General features: G+C 44.9%; 1 protein-coding gene across 3 annotated transcripts in view; it reads right to left on the minus strand.

The window, feature by feature from the left end:
• PLA2G12B (phospholipase A2 group XIIB) overlaps window positions 1-24,451 on the minus strand; it is a 31,014-nt gene extending 6,563 nt beyond the window's left edge. The window contains exons 1-4 of one of the 3 annotated variants that reach the window (XM_045022586.1): window positions 24,107-24,442; window positions 19,423-19,511; window positions 17,262-17,427; window positions 3,380-5,444 (exon numbers count right to left, since the gene is read on the minus strand). In XM_045022586.1, coding sequence (XP_044878521.1) covers window positions 5,326-5,444; window positions 17,262-17,427; window positions 19,423-19,511; window positions 24,107-24,437 — 705 coding nt within the window. In that variant the 5' untranslated portion in view covers window positions 24,438-24,442 and the 3' untranslated portion in view covers window positions 3,380-5,325. Of the gene's footprint in view, window positions 1-3,379; window positions 5,445-17,261; window positions 17,428-19,422; window positions 19,512-24,106 lie in introns of those variants that run through there. The other 2 variants (XM_045022588.1, XM_045022589.1) reach the window with 2 other exon arrangements.
• Between the last annotated feature and the right edge of the window lie 366 nt (window positions 24,452-24,817).

Consider the following 24,817-nt stretch of genomic DNA (forward strand, 5'->3'; position numbering starts at 1 on the left):
GAATAGAGAGAGAGAGAGAGTCTGTGTTGGAAGAATAGCAATAATGGAAAAATTGCTGGTAAAATAATATGAATAAGTGGAGACACTGTTGTTTTGATGTCTTATCTAACCACTGTGAAATAAAAAAAATGGAAATGTAATATACTGTTGTATTACCATATTGCTCCTCTTCCTGCTGATTCACTTCTGTATTAGGATTGTTTTAGTAATTTTCTGTTGTCATTTTAACTTTTTTCAAACACCCAAATGTTTTAATTTCCTTATGTTGATAGAACCTGAGCTGTGAAATAAGATGAATTTTCAACCTTCTTGCTGTGGAGAGATTTTTTTGTTTTGGTGCAGCTGTTAACCTAAAAGGTGGGGGCTTTTTGTTTCACTCTTGGGCAGAGTAGCTGGTTCTTACTGAGAAACTGTGATTAAAATCTCCTTTCTGATCTGCAGGCTTTTACTGAAATTAATTGCAAAGTAAATGGGAGGAAAGTGAAAATCAGATTGAAAGTCTGGGCCCTAAATCTTTTCTTGGTTCAGGGAGAGCTTGCTTGGAATGTGCAATCTTAGCTGTGTCCTCTGTAAATTCTGACTGAATCTCTCCTTGTACACTGGCCTCATCCCAACACCCCAAACCATCTGCTGCTGAGCTCCAATAATGCTGCTCATATTGGCCAGCAATTCTTATAGTTCATTCCATTTTTGTGTATGTGAATTAAATACTAGCTAAGTTGCTTTGTTGACAGACTCCCATTTATCAACAGAACAGGTAGGAGAGTAGCAGAAGCTTTGCTATACTACTCTATAACTGTCTCCTCTCTGACCTGGAGGGACTGACTCTAGGAGCCTATGTTGTCGTCAGGCCTTGTCCTCTATCCTTAGATTGTAATTTACAGGTACCCCAGGTGTTGTCATTGTTTGTGACGTCACCTAGCCACCATCAGATTGTAATAACTTTTGGGCTGTACCATGCAATGCTAGATTCACACTGGTGATCTGGACATGAAAGGGTTTAATCCCATTACCTGAGCCACCTAGTCTCCATCGCAGGTGTTCACTGTAGATAAACACAACACACAGGCTATTTTCCTCTCCTAATATTCCAAGGGGAGCTGAGACCACCAGTTTAAGTGTTCCCAGCTCCTGCCAGTTTGAAGTGCATGAGACTGAGTCCCTGCAGGATCCTTTCTTTGCAAATTTCTTATCTCCAACATTTGCAGTTTATTCTGAGCCTGCACTGGGGACTGTGCGTTGTTAGCTTTATTTGCTCCCTTCATCATTCCTTCAGCCATTCCATAAAGTATTCTCCTCCTTCATGGCTCTCCTAAAATTCCAATTTAGTCTGCTTCTACTCCTTGCCAACGTTACTGTTTGACTAGAACACACTAGCAAATTGGTCCGAACGCTCTCCAGGTGTGCGAGAACAATTTTTTTAAAAACATGAGTGTCTCATAATAGAGCTGGAAGCTAAATACAGAGTAAGCAGCCATTGTGCAAATTTACCCTACACTGCTCAGCCATTTCCACCCCCCCACCCCCAAGTCCTGACCTGAATTGCTCACTGCTAGTCCAATTCTAAATTCTGTTGTGCTGACTCACAACTGGGAGGGTTTTTGATGTCCAGGCTTGGAGCTGAACTAACTTGTTTTCACATATGTCATACGGTAAGTCAGAGTCTGAACCCAGATTTCCAGGAATAAAAGGCTAATTCATTAAATCACTGTACCCATCAGCCCTACTAATATGATTTCAATGAACATGCAGGGCAGGGATCGGCAACCTTTGGCACGCGGCCCACCAGGGTAAGCCCCTTGGTGGGCCAGCACAGTTTGTTTATCTGATGCATATGCAGGTTTGGCCGATCGTGGCTCCCACTGGCCGTGGTTCACTGTCCCAGGCCAATGGGGGCTGCGGGAAGCAGCGTGGGCGAGGGATGTGCTGGCCACCGCTTCCTGCTGCACCCCCCCTTGGCCTGGAGCAGTGAACCGCGGCCAGTGGGAGCCGTGATTGGCCGAACCTGCAGATGAGGCAGGTAAATACACCTTCCCGGTCCACCAGGGGGCTTACCCTGGAGGGCCGTGTGCCAAAGGTTGCCGATCCCTGATGCAGGGGATCCCATAGAAAGCTGTAACAGGCTGGCCTGCTCCTTTAAGGATCAGGAGGCCTGGAGCCAGTCAGCCCTGTTCAATTAGTCCTGCCCTGCCACACCTGCTGTGTAGGATGTGAGATTTAAGTGGAGGAAAGCCCAGCTGTGAAGGGCTGATTAGGGAGAAGTGAAAACAGTATGTTCCTATCCTGGGGTAAGCAGCTTAGTTAGAAACTACCTGAGGAGTGTGGCTGGCCAGAGCCCTTTGCAGGAAGATGGGCCTGGACTTTACTGGTGATCGGCTCAGAGCTCAGGTGCCTGTTAGTGAGTGTTGAAATGGGTCGTGGCAGCTGAGACTTTAAGGAAGCTGGCTGGTGGGTGAAGATTCCTTTGTTTTGTGCTTTTGTTGTCCTTTCTCTAAAGGACTCTGTTACCCTGGGAGGGGTTGAACCCTCAAATGCTGTTTGTCTGGAGGCCCAAGTCATTGCTCTGGCCAGGGTGAGCTGAAGAGCATGGTGGGAAAACTGAGGCAGTGTAGCTGCAGTGCTTCACTATACTGTGAGAAGGGTCCTCTGAGATGCTGAGTCTTGTACAGAAGTATTTTAACTGGAGGGAAGACACCAACTAGATCATTTGTAAACAAGAACTGTAAGTACTTCAACCCATATAAAAAGCTGGGAGGAGGCAGCTTGAGAGGAGCACAGGGTCTCTCCCTTCATGCATCAATTGGGGGTGAGAGCAAACATGATGCAAGTTTTAGCATGTTGAACTGTAGTGAGCATTGATTAATCTCAGTTCACCTCAGTCTAAACAGCTGTGTGCTGCTAAGCAGCCAGAATGGCTGTATTTCAGTGATTCACCAATGATCTCTGGCTAGGCTGTAGAACTCTAAATTGTCTTATTTCATGTAGCACGTGTGTCTACTCCTACATATTCTTGTTTGGTTCTTTTCATAAGACATTTCTAAAGCTTCATCCAAAACTAATTAAGGTGTGGTTTGTTTGTTTTTCCCAAGTCAGTAAAAGGAAACTTTTCACTGGAAAATGGAGGCTCAATGGTCTTCCATCTATCAGCTGCAGTTTGTAAAGTGGTTTGGGGATGAAAGGTGCTATATAGATATAAAGGAAATATCACTTTTATTTGTGATCTCCTCAAAGTACCAAAGCTTGGATGGAAAGGTTCAGTTCAAAACCCCTCATTTATCCATTTTGTCATGATCTAGCATGTCACTACCTGCTTGGGTCAGCTTTAATGTGTCACTGTGGAGAGCTGCAATTTAAAGGTAGCCACTGAATATAGACAAGATATTTTTGCAAGTGATATTTAATTGTACGTATAAACTCACCTTTAGACTTAATGGGTAGCAGTTCACCTTAAAAAATATAAAGCTCTTAGTGTCTGTCCCTCACACACAACCCCTCTGCCTCTCCCACCCCAAACAAACTAGGACTGACAATCAGGTTCTTTCTGCAGGAAACATTCTGATGGACAACTACTGAGATGAACTTTTGGCACTGGAATACTCACTGGCTTATCACCTGCTCAGAGGGACATCTAATTTGCACTGAGGAAATAACAATGGCCCTTCCAAATGGGGGTGGGGTGGTGGGAGGAGGGGAATCCCCACACAACTCAGAGTGATCACGTTTTATTACCTTAGACTCATGTTCTCTAACAATAGCCTCCCGTTGCTGCAGACCATATGGGTCAGATGTGTAACACTTTCCAATGTGCGGCCAATAAGCCTGGCAAAAACAGGGACAGTAGTTTAAATAACATACTGCTAAATGTATCAGTTTAAACATATGTGCCAGAAAGGATATAATATAACTAAAACAGAATCTGTCAAAAACCAAACAGTGTTGTAACTTCCAGTTTGTGCAGTGTGTAAAAGTGAATGGAAGACAGGAAGCGTGTGTGTGTGTGTGTACATCTATCTATCGGCATGTGACAGATCCATGCATATTTTGTATGTTACACACACCTTGGTAGAAACTCCCTTTCAGCAGCAGCAGCAACAAACCACAACAACAACAAAACTTCCTGGGGGGATGTAGTTTTTAAAGTCTATAAGAGAATCCTTTAACAGATTTAGATCTTAGACATGTTTGAAAAAAATAAATCCGCTGGGATTGTTCATCTCTTTAAGTTAGCCATGTCCCTACCCAAAGGAGGGGGTGAAACCAAGCCCTGCCTTACCAAACACAGCCTGTACAGTACCATTCTACAAATATGCCTTCGTATGCCTGAAAGTTTCCCAAAGTCCCCTCAAATCCTCCTGCAACCTCCCCCACCCCCCTTAAAAGGACACTGCTGAAGGTGCTTACTGGAGACTAATGTAATTTTTCCCTTTGGTTTTAAATTATGAAGGAGGAAAATAAACAGGTACAGCTGAATGGAATTGTGGGGGGAGCTTATTCCTCTGCTGTGAAATTATGGGCAGAATCTTATATGCGTATCAGAGTGTATAGTGTTGAGCTACTTGAGCATGGATGGTCTTTGTCCCAGTCTACCTTTGTGTGCACTCATGTATCGGAACTACTCAAAATCCCTCTTGGCTAATATTTGGCCATGTCCCCAGCCATGAATCATTCTCTTAGCTAACAAAAATCCTTGGTTATCTGAACAGTTTGGGGAGTCTCTAAATATTTCAGAGAAACTGGGTAGTTTTCATGTGTGTAAATAATTGGGTCTGAACCAAAACCCCAGAAGGGGATGAATCCTTCCCCCTTTTTCTATACTGCCCCCCACCCTGCCCCAATATTGTGTCTCAGCCCATCTCCTGTGTTTGAATAATGTATTTAAAAGATGTAACTAGTGACTGGAACTTTGATGGCTAGTGGGAAAACTTGTTTTTCAGGGTGTATCAGTGATTCAGGGAGAGGAAGTTGTTATACACGTGTGTATCTGCTGCAAAAACTACTTATTACTGTCTGCATTGCATTCTGTTTGCTCATCTTAATTGGTCTCAATAGAAAATTGGCATTAAAATAACCCACAATGATACACCTGGAAAGAGATGGGGCTGTTAGATTGGATCTGAGGTGGGCAGTAGTTGTCACTGCCTCTGACAGCACCCCTCCACCCCAAAGCTGTAACTGATGCATTATACATAGTGCAAAAATCTGCTGCTCCTGCCCCCATATGATCATAACTTCTCCAGTTCAGAGGGCTGATGGAAAATGGCTTGCTAAAGAGCTGCATCAGAGATGGAATGCACGAGGTCATCTCTGGCCAGAGGGCTGTGCTCTTCAAAGTTCCTCTTTTTCTTCCTCATTACAAATGCAGGCGCTTCTTTGGCTGTTCATGAAGGGTCGGCAGCCCAGAGTCCAGACAGTGTTAAACACTGTATCTGCTACAGATTCACAAGCTGTCAGGAGGGAAGAGAACAGGCATGTCAGCAGTGGTCTCACCCTTTCATTGCTGGTTAAAATAGTGCCAGGACTGACCTCCAAACCAGTGTGGATTGTGTGGGGTACTGCAATGTCCTTTTGTCTTTGTGTATAGTTCTATTTCTCGCTGTCGGCTGGATTTAGGAGCCATTTTGTTCCCAGTATTGCTGCAGTCCAGTCTCTGACAGCTGTGCTTGCTCTTAGAGAGAGACTTTCCTTTTGTTTTTTCTTGTTGAAAGTGTGTTATGCTCTTTGTGTATGGCGACATAACAAGTGAGCTTCTCGAAAGATCTCTCTGCATCAACTCTTCCCTACTTCTCAGCCCCTCCATTTGACCATGGCCTCATCTAAACTAAGCTTTTACCCCTAGGCTGTTTCTCACATGGCTATATCACCCTCACAGTGGGAGCAACAGTGTAAACCAGGTGCCAGTGATCATCAGCCTTTGACATGGGTGTTATCTAGACCTGCTCTGAGCAGAGCCAGATGACACAGTAGTTAAAATGTCAAACAGCCTGGAGTTAGGGTTGCCAGTTTTGGTTGGACGTATTCCTGGAGGTGTCATCACATGACATCTTTTAGATTAATATTTAATTCCTGGAGACTCCAGGACAGTTCTTCAGGGTTGGCAACTCTAACAAAAGGCTCACTATTGAACTCCCCAGATAAATGAGTTAATACTAAACGCCACAGGGCGGTCATTTCCCCTGATGGGCTGAAGGCAATAAAATCAGTTCAGAAACAGACTTGGTAATAGTCCTACCCCATGGCCTTCTCTCTCTAGTCCCCTCGCAGCTCCTCTGGCCATTTCTCTGCAGTTCTGCCCCTGTAACTCCTGCCACCTGGGACAGCCTTCCTGATCCCCTCTGCCCTCCTTGTTACTTCAGAGCTCCCCAGAGAATCTCTTCTCTTGTTTTACTTAATTGGGTTTGGGGATATGAGTATAAAATGTATAGGACCATATAGAGAGAGAGAGAGAGAGAGAGAGAAACATTCCCTGCCTTTGAGCACTTAAATCTAAGTAAGACACAAGAGGAGACACAGGGCAACAGTTCAGGAGTGGAGATGACTCATTGAAGAAGTGGATTGCAATAAGGGATATGAAAGAGATGGTGGCTGACAGGTGAGAAAAAGGAGATTGTTCCAGGGATGCTTAATAGAAGGCACAAGCTGAGACTGGGAGGAGAACTAGAGTATGTCTACACATGGAGTTATTCACCAGTAACTGTTGTGCTTTAAATTCACAGCTTAATCTGCATTGTCTTTCAAGTGTAGACAATACCACAGATTCAGCTGTGCTTGTGCAACCCCTAGTGCAGTCAAGTAAAGCATTGGTGGAGCTTACCCCTGCTTGAAACCAGGCTAAACTGTCTGGGTGCAAATTGTGGCTGATTGGGGTTTACTCAGGCTGTAGTGGTGCAGCTACGCTGGTTGTTTGCCACCGATGGCAGTAATCAAGGAAAAGTCCTAGTGTAGACTAGCCAAATCCATTGAAGTCAATGGGAGTCTTTCTATTCACTTCAGGGGGGAGGGATAGCTCACTGGTTTGAACATTGGCCTGCTAAACCCAGGGTCGTAAATTCAATCCTTGAGGGGGCCATGTAGGGAATGGGGGTAAAAATCTGTCTGGGGATTGGACCTGCTTTGAGCAGGGGGTTGGACTAGATGACCTCCTGAGGTCCCTTCCAACCCTGATATTCTATGATTGGGCTTTGAATCAGGTATATAGGGAGGAGTAGTAATGTGAACTGATTGTGAGGAAAGATGACAGAGTGGCTGGCCCTTTAAGTGAAGTAGCCCTGCTCCCCTGATGAGTAGGCAGGTTAACCCAGGTTGCTTCTAATGAGGGGCAGGGCAACCCCCTCTTATCCTTGAACTGGGGTAGCTGCAGAGTGGCAGCCCCTAGAAAGGGGCTGTGAGAGGAGCCTAGGGAAGGTCCTGAAGAGAGCAGTGAGCTCCTGTAATGGTTACCCCAGGAGGGGAGGATATCATTTTGGTTGACTGCTTTTATTTTATGAAGGAACCCTGAAGACTTAGAACATAAGAAAGGTAGTACCGGGTCAGACCAAAGGTCCATCTAGCCCAGTATCTGTCTACCGACAGTGGCCAATGCCAGGTGCCCCAGAGGGAGTGAACCTAACAGGCAATGATCAAGTGATCTCTCTCCTGCCATCCATCTCCATCCTCTGACGAACAGAGACTAGGGACACCATTCTTACCCATCCTGGCTAATAGCCATTTATGGACTTAGCCACCATGAATTTATCCAGTCCCCTTTTAAACATTGTTATAGTCCTAGCCTTCACAACCTCCTCAGGTAAGGAGTTCCACAAGTTGACTGTGCGCTGTGTGAAGAAGAACTTCCTTTTATTTGTTTTAAACCTGCTGCCTATTAATTTCATTTGGTGACCCCTAGTTCTTGTATTATGGGAATAAGTAAATAACTTTTCCTTATCCACTTTCTCAACATCACTCATGATTTTATATACCTCTATCATGTCCCCCCCTTAGTCTTCTCTTTTCCAAGCTGAAGAGTCCTAGCCTCTTTAATCTTTCCTCGTATGGGACCCTCTCTAAACCCCTAATCATTTTAGTTGCCCTTTTCTGAACCTTTTCTAGTGCTAGAATATCTTTTTTGAGGTGAGGAGACCACATCTGTTCACAGTATTCGAGATGTGGGCGTACCATGGATTTATATAAGGGCAATAATATATTCTCAGTCTTATTCTCTATCCCCTTTCTAATGATTCCTAACATCCTGTTTGCTTTTTTGACCGCCTCTGCACACTGCGTGGACATCTTCAGAGAACTATCCACGATGATGCCAAGATCTTTTTCCTGAGTCGTTGTAGCTAAATTAGCCCCCATCATGTTGTATGTATAGTTGGGGTTATTTTTTCCAATGTGCATTACTTTACATTTATCCACATTAAATTTCATTTGCCATTTTGTTGCCCAATCACTTAGTTTTGTGAGATCTTTTTGAAGTTCTTCACAATCTGCTTTGGTCTTAACTATCTTGAGTAGTTTAGTATCATCTGCAAACTTTGCCACTTGTGCCCAGGAAAAGGGAGCTGAGAGCATAGCTATGAGGGGAGCAGGGCAGCAGCCTCTCCCTCACCGAGCACAAGTGGCGCCTTTTTAATCTTACTCACCCGGGAGTGTAGGGGAAGGCACCACTCACTGCAGTGCTTTTACTGACGGCAGCGCTCCAGGTCTTCAGTGGCACTTCGGCAGCAGGACCTTCACTCGCTCCGGCGGCACTGAAGCTTCATTGCCGAAATGCCACCGGATACCTGCGGAGCAAGTGAAGGTCATGCCGCCGAAGACCCCTCTTCCCTCCACCTGGCTACGCCACTTAGCTGAGCACCTGAAGAACCTGGCACAGAACAGAAGGGGATGACTAGGACTTAAAGCAGACCCTCAAAGTCTCCACTTAAAGACTGGGTGGAGTTATTCTAAATATTAACAAACATGCAACAGAGGCACTTGCTATGTTTAAAAGCTGTCAGTGGAGTAACTACTGAGGCCCTTGAGGGGAGGGTGTAATCATGGCCTTTCAGGCCACACTCAGCCAGCAGAGGGCGCTCAAACAGAACTCTCTAATAAAGGGCTATCAAAACTGACAAAAGCAGAGTTGTAGGTAGGGTTGGTGTTGACCCTTGAAGATAAGACGGAGCTTGGGGGGGAATGCACCTCAGCAATAAGATCCTCAGGCCTAGACTCTCTTTGTTCTCTTTAACTTGTTGCTGTGCCCATCTTGGGTACTTCTCTCTAAATGTTTAATCATCCTAATGAGACAGGAAACCAATGGAGGGAGGCACTGTTTTTCAAGTCTGCAATAGCAGCACTCAAGTATGAACTTCCCCATTCATCTTAATTAGGTGTTAAGTTTGGAAAACAAATTAGTGACCCCTTTACCACCTCATTGCTGGCTGGCTGCACAGGGGGACCCAGACAGGGAGGCTGCATACCATTTGTGAGAAATGCTGGGATATGCAACACTTTAAGGAGCACATCATGGGTTAGACTCGCTAAGAGGGTTCAGTGTTGTATAAATACTGTTTTATGCCCAAATAAATGTTAGTCTCTAAGGTGCCACAAGGACGACTCGTTTTTGCTTATACAGACTAACACAGCTACCACTCTGAAACTTGTTTTAAAGGACTGTCCTTCAGCTGGCAGGCTTAACTGTTGATGTCTTGTACCCTTCATTGTACACATTACACTGCTCTCTTTATTAATAATAATCTCTACATTGTAAATCATCAGTGTTTAAAAATAAGGGCCATTGGAGCATTGAAATCCTGAGAGTTGGCTTTCTCTGGGATTTGCTGCAGGTGAGTTCCCAGTTGAGAATGTGGGATTTTTACCACTGTTGTAGCCCTTGTCTGGGGGATCACTGAAAACAGTAAATGTAACTTTTTGATATGGGCATTGGTTGGTAAGCTGATGGTTGGTGATTTCTTGGATCTCTTGTTTCCACCAATATCAGAAGGCAGCACTGGGCATATTTGGGGCATGTACTTCAGATGGCAACACACAGAAGCTGTTAAGGGGATACTAACAGGTGTGAGGAAACCAGGGCACCCAAGAGCAACTTTATTCTGCTCTCCCTGCTAAGGGTTCTTAATCTATCTCAATCCCATAGACCAAATGGAAACAGCAGCAAATGACAGAAGAGACTGTTTTCCATGCTGTGCTCCAACATTGGTATGGGAAGGATGTAATAACAACTGACCTGGGATCTGGATGTCTAGAATTGGCCCTGTCACCCTTAACCATGTCCCTTTCAAAATCCTTGATGAGTAGTGCCCATTAATGGCAGTGAGTGTGTCACTGGCAGAACCCAACACGCAAGACAAAAGGGTTAAAACAGGCTTTTCAGAGGACAGGTCTACACTATGGACTTCTCCCAGCATAGCTGTAGACAGTTATACTGACAAAACTGCACTTTTACCAGCATAGCTTGTTTCATGCAGTGAGGGGCTGGAACAAGCTATGCTACCAAACCAGCGTCCATATTCAGAGTGCTTGGCCAGCCCAGTACAGTATATCAATATAGTTACACTGCCAAAGTGCTGCTAAGGTAGACCTGGGCTCAGTCACTAGAGAAAATGTCCAAAAGATAGGCAGAGATATTAACACTTGTCCTAATAAATTTGGATCTGCATAGTCAGTAACCTTTGGGTGGGGTGGGGGGGGAATTCTCCCACATCTCTCCCTCCCCCCCTCACCATTAACTCCCTCAGTCACTCAGAACCTCACATCTAGTGACCTCTGACGGAGGAGGGCTGTTCACAGCAACTTCTGAGCTACTTATGGAGCTAGGGATTGTGGAAGTGTCAGTTGCAAGCACAGGTCTCCAGGACAGGGCTGGTCTTACCATGAGGCGAACTGAGTCAGCTGCCTCAGGTGCCAGACTGGGGGGGGGGGGCGGGGCACTAAGACCCAGAATGTCAAAAATTGTCTGCTGCTGATGCATATGTATTCTCTCTACTCTAGATGCACAGAGATGGTGGAGTGCTGTGCTGGAGGAAGGAGGGCACAAAAGACATAACAGGCAGGCAGGGAAAAAAGGTGAGAGGGAATAACGGAAAGTAACAGGAACTGCAGGGAGAGAGAGGAGGAAGAGCCTCTTATGTACCTCCCTAGCACTCCCAGGAGCTTGGACTGATTAACACCAGCTCCTCAGGGAGCTTCCTGTTTCCTGCTGCTTCCCTGAACCCACTTGAGGAGAACAGGCAGTCAACTGAAGTAGCGGAAGCCAGTTAGGCCCTGAAGACACAGACATCTTCCCTCACTCAGGCCCTGCTACCAGCCTGCTTATTTGTCCCCTTCAATTGAGTGAGAGCCACTAGAGCTGGCACAGAACAGCAGTCATGAGTGAAAGAAGAAAATGTCCCCTGGGACGGCATTCAGAAACAGAAAGAAAGCAAAGGAAGCTTTTCTATTTAAGCAGGAAGGAGCTCTCCTGAGATACAGACACAAATGTTCACAGTGAGCCTTCTGGCCCCAGTGAGGAGATGCCTGATCTTCCAGTTACTCAGAGTGCAGGTGACCTGGCAGCTACTGCAGCATCCATATCTCCATCTCCAATGGATGTAACCATGCACATTCCTGAAGAAAAGTGTAGATCAGAGAAAAGTGTGGTGGAGGCACAAGAAACAGCTGCTGCTGAGTTTAGTTCCTTAAGTCTAGGTGATCCAGGACTGTGGACCCACTTAAGCAGTAGCCTAAGGGACTTTCTTGTTCTGCATGGGCCACAGCAAGTGGAAAAACTTCATGTTCCCCAAAGACAATGAAAATAGAAGTTTCCATCCAACACATTACTGGCGTGAAATCCCCAATTGGTGACAAGGTGGTGAGGCCATGGCTTATGTACTCAAAAACCCAGAATGCTGCATACTGTTTTTGTTGCAACCTCTTCCAGCCTAATGTTCCAGCCACATTGAGTTCTACAGGAACAAAGGACTGGAAAAATCTGGCTAGAAATCTGGCATGCCATGAGAAGGCAGCAAATCACCAGAGAGCATTTCATAGGTGGAAAGAGCTTGAGATAAGACTAAGGTTAACAGCCACCGTAGATGATTATCATCAAGAGAAGATTGTATCAGTGTGTCTTTACTGGCAAAATGTTCTGAAAAGGCTCATTGCCATTGTGAGAATGCTTGCTACCCAAAACCTAGCACAGCATGGCACTTCAGATCAGCTGTATGTGCCAAACAATGGAAATTTCCTTAAAATTGTGGAGCTGATGGCTGAGTTTGATGCTGTACTCCAGGAGCATCTAAGAAGAGTCACCACCCAAGAAATGTACACACACCACCACCTTGGAAAAGCCATTCAAAATGAGACCATACAGTTACTGGCAACAAAAGTCAAACAGAAGATTGTGGCAGATCCGAAGTCAGCAAGATGATATTCTGTTGTTCTGGACTGCACACCTGACATCAACTATATGGAACAAATGACTTTAATGGTGCATTTTTCACTAGGTTCTGTTGTTGTTACAAATCTCCCTGCAATCATGGCTGGCTCCTGCTTTTTTGCGGCCTCAAGCAGCAAAGCGAAGAAAAAAAAAATGAAGTTGATTGGTGGCACTTCGGCGGCAACTCAATCGCACTGCTTCCTTCAGCAGCAGGAATTCAGTGGTGGGTCCTTCACTCCCTCTCTTCTTCTTCGGTGGCACTTTGGTGGCAGCTCAAAGAGAGAGAGAGAGGGACTGACGGACCCACCGCCGAATTGCTGCCGAAGACCCAGATGTGCCACCCCTTTCCATTGGCTGCCCCAAGCACCTGCTTCCTTTGCTGGTGCCTGGAGCCAGCCCTGCCTGCAATGGTGACTGTCAGAGAGCATTTTCTAGAATTTATTGACATTGATGATACTACAGGAGCTGGTATGACAAAAGCTTAAAAAGCTGGAAAATACGGGAATTGCAATAGCTGACATGAGAGGTCAGGGCTACGATAATGGTGCCAACATGAGAGGAAAGAACAGAGGAGTGCAGACACGGATCCGAGCATTAAACCTTTGAGCTTATTTTGTCTCATGCAGTTCTCATTCACTGAACTTGGTGGTCAGTGATACAGCATCAGTTTCTAGTGAGGCTGCTGAATTTTTTAATGTAATTCAAAGTATCTATGTATTTTTCTCTGCATCAACTCATTGATGGCAAATTTTGAAGCAGCATCTGGGAACATCCTCTCTGACACTGAAACCACTGAGTGCCACACAATGGGAAAGTTGAGTGGAGGCGATAAAGCCTATCAAACACCAATTTGGGAAGATAGCTGATGCCATAGTTGCCATTATGGAGGATAATGCTATGGTGGGAACTGTTCATGGGAGAACAATGGCAGAAGGAAATGGAATCACCAGAAACATACATAACTTCAAATTTCTGTGTGGCTTAGTGTTGTGGCATGACATACCGTTTTGAAATAATTGTTGTAAGCAAGAGACTCCAAGGTGTTGACCTTGATATATCTGGACCAATGGAATGACTGGACAAAGCAAAGTCGTACCTACAGTCTTACCAGTCAGATGAGGGATTTCAAAACGTTCTGAAGAATGCACAGAAGTTGGCAGAGGAACTTCACACTGAAGCTATTTTTCCCACCCATTCAAGAACACAAGAGTCACCGAAGAAGACATTTTGATTACGAGGCACGGGATAATCCCATGTGAGATCCCCAAACAACAACTCAAGTTGAATTCTTTAACCAGGTGCTAGATTGTGCAATACAGTCAGTTGAAGAACATTTCATGCAGCTCAAGGAACACAGCAGTATATTTGGGATGTTGTAGGATATTCTAAAACTCCTCACTATACCTGAAGAAGATCTACACCAGCAATACAGGGCACGAGAGAGAGTGTTGACACATGATGACATGCGCGCTATTGATGCGAGTGATTTAAGTGATGAACTGAAAGCCCTTTCAGGATACATTTCAGTAGGATCAACTCCAAAGGCTGTTCTGGAATATATGTGCACAAATAAGATGACCACCCTCTTTCCAAATGCTTTTCCAAATGTTTGCTTCCTGCCTCAGGTGCCAAAATGTTGTGGGCCGGCCCTGCCCCAGGGGCAGAGATTGCTGCTTGCATCACAGTCCACAAGGGGAAGCAAAGGGTCTACCATGCTACACTGCAACTCAGCCACTAAGCAGTCCAAATCTATGCCCAGAACCGGTGTTTCTCCGCTCATCTCTCTGCATCTCAGCTCCAAGAGTGCCCCTTCCTGCCCACTGATCCCACCAGATTTGCCAATTTTCCTTTTGTTCATTAATCTGACACAGGGTTATGCAATTGCAGGAGCTCTAACCCCTGCCAAATCCTTACACTCCTTCCAATCCTCTTTCCAAACTGCCCCATTTGTCTCTTTTTCCCATTTTTGATTTCACTCCTGCTAGCAACCTACCCTCTGCTTAGGCCAGTCTCACTCCTTGTGTTCCAAGCACTCTCCTCCAAACCAATTTTCAACCCACATTTGTGATGCCTTCTAATGCTGAGCTCCCTTCATGGGGGCTTCACTCATTCCTAGACTCAAACTGCTGTCTCACTACCTTTCTGAATTAGATTATTGTGGTAGTGTTTGTTTTTTTTTATTTGTTTAACCACAAAGGATACTTAGTCCTATATAAATCTGTCTCTGTGTTTTTAATATGCCTTTGGCTGAAGTATCTAAGCACTACAGAGAAAGGAAGGTTCACATTGATTCTGCCAAAGAAAACCAAATTCTCTCATCTTCGTCTATAACCCCATGCATGCTTGTTTTTATGTGGTTGTTTTCTGGTGCCAGGGAGCTCCACAGCATGGATACCCTCCACTCAGAATACTTTGTCTGCAGCCCACAGGAATTTCATCTCGATAACCATGAGCTTCAGTGTCCATAACTGTTGCATATGCCTTGTTGGATGGCGGAGGGAGAAGTTGTCACTAAGACATGTAGGTTTCAACTATTAATTGCCTCACAGATCAGGATTAGCACCTTGAACTGGATCCAGAATTGGATCAGGAACCAGTGCAGTTCTTTGTTGCAATGTGTCCTACCAATTCATTTCACTTAGCAGCTGGGCTTCAGTATAATGAACTGTGGCTTCCATGTGGCCTTTGCCAACAGTCCCAATTAAGGTGAACTGCAGCTGTCTAGCCTGGATATGATGAAGGGTTGTGACACTGTGGCTGAATCCACATCAGAGAGGAAAGGATGCAGTCTCTGGAAGATGAATCAAGGCCTTTCTGGCCACTGTCACTATTGGGTGCCCAAGTAGTGCAATTAGCCCAACAGAACCACTAGACTGTCCATTACCTTGACTATCAGATACACACTCACAATAGAGGTGAAGTCACAATAACTTATTGCTCCTCAAATTGTCCCTGCTCTGTTGATATTGCCTGTATTGTATTAAAGTTCCAGGAGCTGATTCCTGGCTACATTTGCAGCTGTTTTTCTAGTAAATACTTCTACTTTTGGTCACCTCCTGAAATTCACAAAAATGGTCATATCAGCCTCAAAATTGGTAGGCTACTTCTGAGACAGGGTTCAAATTTCTCTACCAAATTTGAACAAAATCAGACAAAGGGTTCAGGAACTGATACCCTAAAAACAGTCATTCATGAGAGCTCAGGGTTTTAATTTTTTTTTTTTTTTAATATAAGCAAATTAAGACGGACATGGAGGTAGCAAGAACCTAATTTACTGAACTTCTTAGCAGTGAATTGTGACAGCGCCAGTGTTTCATAGTTTAGTCATATTTCAAAAGTTGTTAATCTTTTGATTAAGAACATTTATTAAGGAAGTTTGGTTTCAGCAAACAATTTTAAGGTTTTTGGCAGTCACTCTCAGAAGCATATTCTGGACAACTGCACTAGAAAAGTCTGGGGAATATTAATATGGGGACTCTGAACACCTGCCATGTGGCACTACCACAAAGGAGGCCCAGTGATATGAAGAGGCGCACTCAGAGGTATTTCAGGAGCAGGTGCTGAAGCATAGTGCTTCCCTCCCTTCCCAATTCAATGAGCCTCGTGTGGCTAGCACACTAGGGATCTATCTACGCTACAGCAGCACCAAAGCTGTGCCGCTGTAGCACTGTAGTTTAGGGCCTGTGTCAATGGAAGGGGTTTTTCATTGTAGTTAATCCATCTCTCTGAGAGGTCATAGCTAGGTTAATGGAAGAGTTGTTTGTTGTTCCTCCCCACCCCCATCAACCTAGCTGTGTCTACAGTAGAGGTTAGGTTGACCTAACTATGTTGCACAGGGCATGACACTTTTTCACAGCCCTGAATGATGTAGCTAGGTCCATCTAATTTCAAATGGAGCCCAGGCCTCCCCTTTCATAAGCCACATGAGGTTTGTTGGCAGGAGAAGGAGGAAAGCTGCATGTACTGTGTTTCTAATTTAAACTCCACCATTCTAGGAAGGTGATATACACTCAAGCCACTGAGATGTGCCTGTAACTGTCACTTGATTTGTGAAGGAATCTGTATTTAGCTTCAGCCAACTGCTTTTCAGCCAACCTCTGTTTCTCAGACATTGGGGCAGCTGGGAGATGATTTTTGTCTCCATTTCAAGATTAAGAGAAGAGAAGCTGGGTGGATGTTGGCATTTCAGTGGCACTACCCTCTATGGTATCACAATCTCCCTGTCCCCTCCCCCACAGTGGCTTTACTTGGATGTAAACATTAAGAAAGAAGAGGTGGCAGCCCATATGGCAAGCTTCAACTCAACCCAAATCAAGAATGGTTGAGAGAGTTTGAAGCTTGAAATTGGGGCTTATAAACGTAATATGTTAATAAGAACCTTTTGTCATAAAGTTAAATACTGTGGAAAAATTAACCCCTTTCTAAAACATTCACACTGAGCCTTTTAAATCTGGCTAACGGATTTGGACACCCAATTCCCATTGGAAAGTAGTAAGAACTGATCATCCCCATAGGTGGCTCTGAAAATCCCACCCTAAGGTAAAAATGAATGGCTTGTGGCTGTTTTATTTTTAAAATATTAATAAACTTCAAACATAAAAGCACATTAGGTAATGGTCTGGGACAGGTCTGCGTTAGAGAGGAGGGAGGCAATGTTCAAGCAAAAGTTAGGGCTAGCTCAGCCTTTTGATCGAAGTGTATTTCACATGTGATTGCTGCTCAGCTGTGGCAGTGCTGTGTCCTATTGCAGTCACAGCAAAAACCTGCTGCTGTTGTAGGAAAAGGACCTCCTGCTACTGCTCCTCTGGAAAATGGGGCTGGAGCCACCTGCCTCCCACAAGAGTGGCCTGGGTACAAAACTCACCTTCAACCTTGGAGACAAAACCAAGGCTCCGTTTGAGGTCTGAGCAGATGGAGTGGAGGCACCAGCGGAACTTAGCATCACAGCGGTATTTGTTGGCTCCGCAGGTGTCATAACAAACATCCAGCTGGTTACAGCACTTAGTCATGGCAGGGATGCCTAAATCCAACTGGAGGAAGAGACAGGGAAGACAGCACTGCTCAGGCATTGTACTTAGTGAAGGGTCTATCCTCCTCTCCAACGGTGGTGATGCCCCTCTTTCCCCAAACCATCAAATGCTGCTCCTTGACCCAAAGCTTCTGCTATACAATTCCAGTGTTAATGCCGTAGTTGTAACAAACAGAGCTGTAAGGTCAAGAACAAATACACTTTGGATTTTTGGTTTATACTCTCCCATTAGTGAGTGTGTAATAGGCACGAGAGTTACACATGGGCCTGTTCATATCAAGGTGGGAATGACGTCCTTATTTTCTAAATTACTTATTAGAAACTGTTTCTCTTCCATGTCCCCAATGTAGGGGTCTAGTTTCCTCTCCTTGCTTCTAACACTCATGAATGCACACGCATGCAGGAGATGACAGAAGCCTCTAGAGAGGTTTGTGGTGATGTCCAGTTTAAGGAAATAAAATAACTTCAAAAATAGCCCACAAGGGATTTTTTTAACAGAATCTTAATTGGGGCAGACCCTGGTGGGAACAGAAATGGGCTAATTAGCCAGGCCAGCTCTTATAGAGGCTCTTCAAGGAACCATTCTTATGGTATAGATCAGGGGTCGGCAACCTTTCAGAAGTGCTGTGCCGGTCTTTATTTATTCACTCTACTTTAAGGTTTCGCATGCCAGTCATACATTTTAATGTTTTTAGAAGGTCTCTTTCTATAAGTCTATAATACAACACTAGTTTAGTTATATATGTAAAGTAAATAAAGCTTTTAAAATGTTTAAGAAGCTCCATTTAAAATTAAATTAAAATGCAGAGCTCCCTGGACTGGTGGCCAGGACCCAGGCAGTGAGAGTGCCACTGAAAATCGGCTTGTGTGCCGCCTTCGGCACGCGTGCCATAGGTAGCCTACCCCAGTATAGATTAACTTTTGATTTCATTAATTGCTTTAAATATAACCAAGATACAAAGCCTGGAAATGAGTTGAATTTAGTACTCAATATTGAGGCGGGGAGCTGTAGAAAGGGACCAAAGGGCTGCATAGTGGGAGATTTATGAGAGCAAACACCAATTCACCCCTGTAAATAGGCTTTGCAGGGAACACCAGGCATTGCCATTTATCTCTAAGCTTTGAGAAATTGACTGCCTTGCACTGAATGTTCCCTACTTATCTGGGTTTCCATTGAGTGGCTTCTATTGCACCAGCGCTCCGTAGCTAACGCACGGATTGCCACGTACCATCTGAACTGCTTCCCTGATGCAATCATTTGCTTCTCCTGCATTTATCTGCTAGGTAGACTTTATCCTCCAATAAATACTAAGACAATTGGAGTTTTGAATCATGCACCCACACATGTAATCTGACAGGATTATTCATCCACCATAAGCAGCAGCCACCTACATTTGGGAGCTGATTGCTCTGCTGGTGAGCAAATCAGATAGTAAATTAAATGATTACTTAAAGTTACATTTTCCTTCTCTTGCCATCGCAGACTGTCATCTCCTTGGCAGACCCAGGCAGACAATTTAGGGACGCACCCCATCCATGTACCTATCTGCTCCAGCGATACTGACTTGGTCTCCTTATTCATTCCATGAGTGGTGTACCTGAGCCCACTTATCCACTGACACTTTAAAAACCCTTACACCCCAATCTGGGTCTATGCTGGTTATGCGATATGTATGTATCTTTTCATCCTTGTAAACAATAGCTGTAACTACCCCTAACCCACTGACCCTAGATGTACAGTACCTTCCCTCTCAACCTGTGTATATTTCATTTCATTTACTTTAATAAAATTTTTAAATAATGACTATCACAGCAATCTTTGGAAAGGTGAGGATACCACTCAGAGCTGGCTGCAGCCAGGAAAAAAATACAATAGTTATCATACCAATAGCACATGTCCAAGCTAGACCAGATTCTTAACTATTTTTTTTTAAGCTGATTATTCCGGTTAGTGAATTATTTCATGGGGGAACTAGGTGTTAGCAGCAGTACATACACTTTCTGGTACCTTGAGACCAAGGAAGTAGGAGCTGCAGCCATTGGGCTCTTGTGGCTTGTAGTTCGGTCTGGGCATTGGAGCCTTCCCTTGAAAGACAGAGAAATGTGAAAAGTTAAGGATGTGAGATTGCAGGGGTGTCGAACTTAGAGGTAAGCACATGTTCTTTGCTTTTGGTTTGCCATAGGCAAAGCAACATTGTATGACAAGGGTCTTAAATACAGCCTCCTATAGGCATCCTAGCTCCACTGAACAGACAGAGGACCATCAACCACCTGCTCTCTTGCTTTAAGAAGAGAGGCAAAACTGCTCTTTTCAGATCAAGTGAAAGACAACACTCTGAGGACCTGGTTGTACCTCCCTCCAATCACTAACCCTTTACGAAGGGCTATGGCATTGCTGGATTCCAGTGTTTACAACCTGGGCCAGTTCTTCTCCTGGACAGTTACCAGTCTGTTGTAAATGGACCTAAATATAAGTCCCCTGGGTCTCTAACTCAATTGGGCCTGGGCTGAGTCTAGCTACTATTCCTAGCTCTGGGTCTCCAGGTCACATTCCCAGGCTCAGGCCTGAGTCCTTCTCAGGGATACAGGACTCTGCATTCCAGCTGCCTCAGACCTCCTGAGCGCCCCCCCCCCCAATCTCTTCCACATGTTCCACCTGGGCTATATTCAAGTAGTAAAGAGAGGGGATATCCACTTCTGTGTAAATGTTGGTAATAGAGCCCTCCACAATGGAGTTAAAATTTCACCTGCTGTTTATTTCTTTCATCAGAGACTTGGGCCAGCGACAGGCTCTCTAGCACTGGATACTCAAGCCACGTTAGCTTACACTGCCCATTTTTACTAGGGTGACCGGCTGTCCCGATTTTATAGGGACAGTCCTGATATTTGGGGCTTTGTCTTATATAGATGCCTATTTACCCACCCCCATCCCAATTTTTCACACTTGCTGTCTAGGGACCCTAATTTTTACACAGACCCATTCAGCACTGTGCTGGAAATCATAACGTCTAGAGCTCTTAAGTGTTAAAATGGGTCCCTTGGACCAACTCTGAAAAGGAGGCAATGTGCTGCAAAATGCTGCAAATCCTGCTTGCCTGCCCATCCACAGAGCCTGACATCTGAAACTGGGGGAAACTGGCCAGAGAATTTTTATTTTTAGCCCACTTTTGCTTGAATGTCTGAGAGTGCGGCTCTTCTCACCATTGACTTTCCTAAAGAAATCCCTTACTATCCCTCCCAAGATTTTTCAGCAAACAACCACATAAACATAACCCAAAAGGGGGGTGGGGAGTGTTATATATATCATTGTGCATTCCCAGTCCTCCACACTACAGCCCTCTGCTGGTGAGAAATCCGCTGAGAACCATGTCAGCTAGCAGCCAGGAGAAGGAAGATTTCAACTGCAGAATGAAACTCTCTCATCAGCATAAGATGGATATGACCATTACCAGTAAGTCCCAACCTTCATTTCAGCAATACAGACTATTAGCAGCATTAGTAGGCTGAAAAAAAGAGCAGTGGGTAGAGTTTGTAACAGTTTGCCCTGGGAAGAAGAGACCAGATCTTTAATTCCTGATGTAGTTGCAGATGGCTGCCCTAGGTCAAGGGATTCTGCATTTATTCTTCCTGTGAACAAATTCATTTTATCTCACGTTCTGGATTTTTCCCCTAACTTGCAACTTCAAATGCTTGACTTGGGGGGGGGGGGGCGCGAAAGCATGGCCAAATACTGTAGGACTGCATGGCTCATCAAAAACCTCCAGGATGTGCTGCCAATATTTCAACAAGGGACTTCGCTAATTTCAACTTTAGCCTGTGACTAATCACTTGTCCCAGGGGAACATATGCTAGCAGGGAGGAGAGTGAAGAAGGAATCTACTTGTTTGTTTAAATGGGAAAACAAAATACTTTCTCATGACTACAAACAAGGAGGGAGGTTACATCATGTAGCAAACATACATCTGCTCTTCTTGCTGGATTTGTTCCTGACAAATAGATACAGAGAGTTAGGGGTAGCACAGCAAATAGCCAGTGTGAATTCTTGAATGGGAGGTATGGACGTTTGAGTGCCAAAACCTCACAGGGCACCTCTGGGTACAGAACGCTGGGGTGTTTGGTCCAGTCCAAAGCCACAATTTTGCTCTTTGGAAATCTTTCTGAGCCAGTGGTTTAGGTAATCCTGGCAAACAGAGGGGGAATCTGTCAGGCAAGGATCTCACTGCAATCTTCCCTTTGCAGTGGAGGCAGAATTTTTAACATGGGGCTCCTAGGGTCTCCCTCCAGCACTTCTGTGATTCATCTTCTAGCGAAGGCATAAGAGACCTTAACAAGGGAATGACTTCTCTCCACCTCACAGGGCATCTTGAGCCTTTATCAAGGCTAACACTCGTTTACCCTTAACATAACTTAAATGGGGATAATTATTTTAACAAGAAATATGCTCCCCAGGCATTTGAGCTGCTTTCTGTTCTGTGGGCACCTGATTCTCATTTCCCTTACCATGGTATCTCCATTTATGTCAAAGGGTTGTCTTCTGATTCTCCTGTGTGAGAATAAATGGAGATACCTGTGTGAGGGGAATTAGGTCCATTGTTATGCAGGATCAGGTCCTAAACTGCTTTCCTACTATTTTAAACGCCTCTTGAAGTAGTTGGGACTTTTGGGTACACTCAGGGCCAGCTCCAGGCACCAGCTTATCAAGCAGGTGCTTGGGGCAGCAACTCCGGAGAGGGGCGGCACTTTCAGGTATTCGGCGGCAATTCGGCGGAGGGTCCCTCACTCCTGCTCAGAGCAAAGGACCTCCCACTGAATTGCCGCAGATCGCAATTGCGACTTTTGGCGGGGGGGGCTGCTTGGGGTGGTAAAACCCCTGGAGCCGGCCCTGGGTACACTGACACTACAGGACTGGAACCATAAGGCTTTGTGAAACCTAATCTGAATATAACTGTTGTCTGTTCAAGTACATTTAAGCACTTGCCTGGATAGTGGCAGTTACAGCTGCCCCCTGTCACACAAGAGCTCTCTTTATGGTTCATCAGACCCACAGGCTGCCACTGTCACAAAGCCCTGGCCTCAGCTTGTTGGCAGGTTGCCTGCCAGATTCTTTTCCCCCTACTGTGTTTAGAGGTAAGACCTTCCTTGTGACACATCTCCTATGTTCTTCAGCATAAGTAGGGCAACTGATTTCCCAAAGGTCTGTTGTAGTCTAAGATGTCGGTTGGTGAAAGCATCCTTGAATACATTCAAGAAGCTTTTCCATAAATTCTGTCTCAAAGACAAACTGACTTGTACCTTAAAACAAACAAACAAAACAAAAAAACCTGAAAGCCTAAGACACATCAACTGTTTGGAACAGCCTGAGCGTTAAAGGTTTGTGTAATAGTGACAACAGATCTTATTTACCTTCTAGTTCTCTCGCTCCCTCCTCCCCTCATTACTACTAATCTTAGAACTAAAGAACTGCTGAATAATTAAACTCTGATGACTGCAGAGACTGCTGCAGCCTGCCTGGTCTGCTGCTTGTGTGAGTCATTTAGAAACTCCACCTGCTACGCTGATAGATTTGTACAGCTGGAGCCAGAAAGACCCCTTACTCCTTGTGACTGTAAAGGCTTGGCTGTCTAACCAAACTGGCGTGGGCGGGAAAGGAAGCTTCCTTGTGGAAGATGCTGAATCTGAAAGTTCCCTGGATGATGAGGGGCAAACCAGAGTTACATCTGTCCTAATCTGACCTGCTGTTCTTCTGACCTCAGAATGGCTGAATCTAAGCAAATAAACTTGATACATGTTAAAGAAGCAAATAGCATCACTGTGTTATATAAAGTCCTTTCTTACTTAGTGTTTTGGGCCCAAAGTATGCTAGGGGTTGGTGCCTTATTTGGGGGGGGGGGCAGGGTTGGTCCCCTCTGCTGAAGAGTTGCCCCCTGATTTGGAGCCCTAGATGACTGAGAACTGCCGTGTGTTAAGACACCCATGTTCTCTTCTCTCCTGTTATTCCCAAGTAGCAAAAAAGTCCAAAGGAGTCTTTACCCTTTAGGGAAGCCCACAATCTTCAGGGCGGGGCAAATTGGCCCTTGGCTGTTCCAGGTAGGGGAAGAACAAACTTCCCCACTGTGGTATCTATATACTAGGCTTAGTTATCAACACAGGGTTGAATTCTATCCTCCCCCGGTTAGTTTCTGACTTGCTAACTCAGTGTTAGACACAGAGTTCCCCTTTGTTTTAAGGAATTCTCTATCAGTGTAAGTGTCATGAACAGAATCCATCATAGCTCAGGGGAAAGGCTATAAGTTTAAAAACAAGCAAAGGGGAGTTTGAAAGGAAAAAGGTCAGGGAAAAAACCCACCAAGAATTCTGAGGGGGAAGTAGAGAGTTAAAGAGGCAGTGCCAAAGACTCCATTAGTATCAATTTAGAAAGCTAATGGAGTGTGGACAGTGCTGGGAGAGCAACATGCAGATTCAGTCAAAAGTCGTAGAAACAGATACAAAATGTACAAGATTTGTGTCTCCAGAGAATTTCTGTTGCATTTGCCCTTCCCATCTTCTGGCTCAAACCCAAAACTGATAGCCAATATCTTACCAGTAAGAACTGTTACTGTTAGGCCTGAAATAGGTATACCAATTCACAGGACAGGTGCCTGAACCCACAGGGCCCTATGGAAAGGAAAGAAGCCACTTACCATATCTACATCTGTACTGACAAACCCCATTTTTTCCTCCTAGCAGCTCTAAAAAAGAGTCAAAATAGCCATTAACGGTTTCAAAGCCATCTCTGATGGTCCCAATGCCCCAGTCTGCTGAGGATGATTCTTCTGGGGCAGCTTGGTTGACTGAATTCTCTGGGGTTACTTCTTCATCGCATCTTCCTAGACTCAGGGCCAGGCACAGAACCACTGTCTTGACAAGCTGCTTCATCCTGCTGTCAGACCAAACAAATCCAGGCTCCTGAAACTCTAATGCACAGGCATGCAGTGAGGTGGAAATGAGACTGGGTTTTTGCGTACAGGGCATGTATACTACGCTCTCTGATGGACTTTAAACACTGCTGTGGTAACCAAAGTGAGGTCACAGCAATTAGAAAGTGCAAAGGTCAGACAAAGTGGAGATTCGGTCCAAGTTCAGCTCATAAAACAGGAGAGTGGAGGACAGTTGTGTAATACTGTGAAATGGTTCAAGCACCTTAGCATGGGGCATTTAGCCAGTATTTGGATGGGGCAGGAGGGAATGTCCCTCTTTCAAATGATCTGTCACAGCATGCTATCAGACCATGCTTATCTTCATTGGGGATTGGTAGCTGGTCATGAGTTCAGTGAAACACCCCATTCAGCTAGTGCATTAGACAGCTGGCCACAAAACCTTTCCTGGGGTTTTGTTTCTTTTTAAATCTTCCC

Source organism: Mauremys mutica, chromosome 7 (genome assembly GCF_020497125.1).
Source record: "Mauremys mutica isolate MM-2020 ecotype Southern chromosome 7, ASM2049712v1, whole genome shotgun sequence".
In the NCBI taxonomy this organism is placed as follows: Eukaryota; Metazoa; Chordata; order Testudines; family Geoemydidae; genus Mauremys; species Mauremys mutica.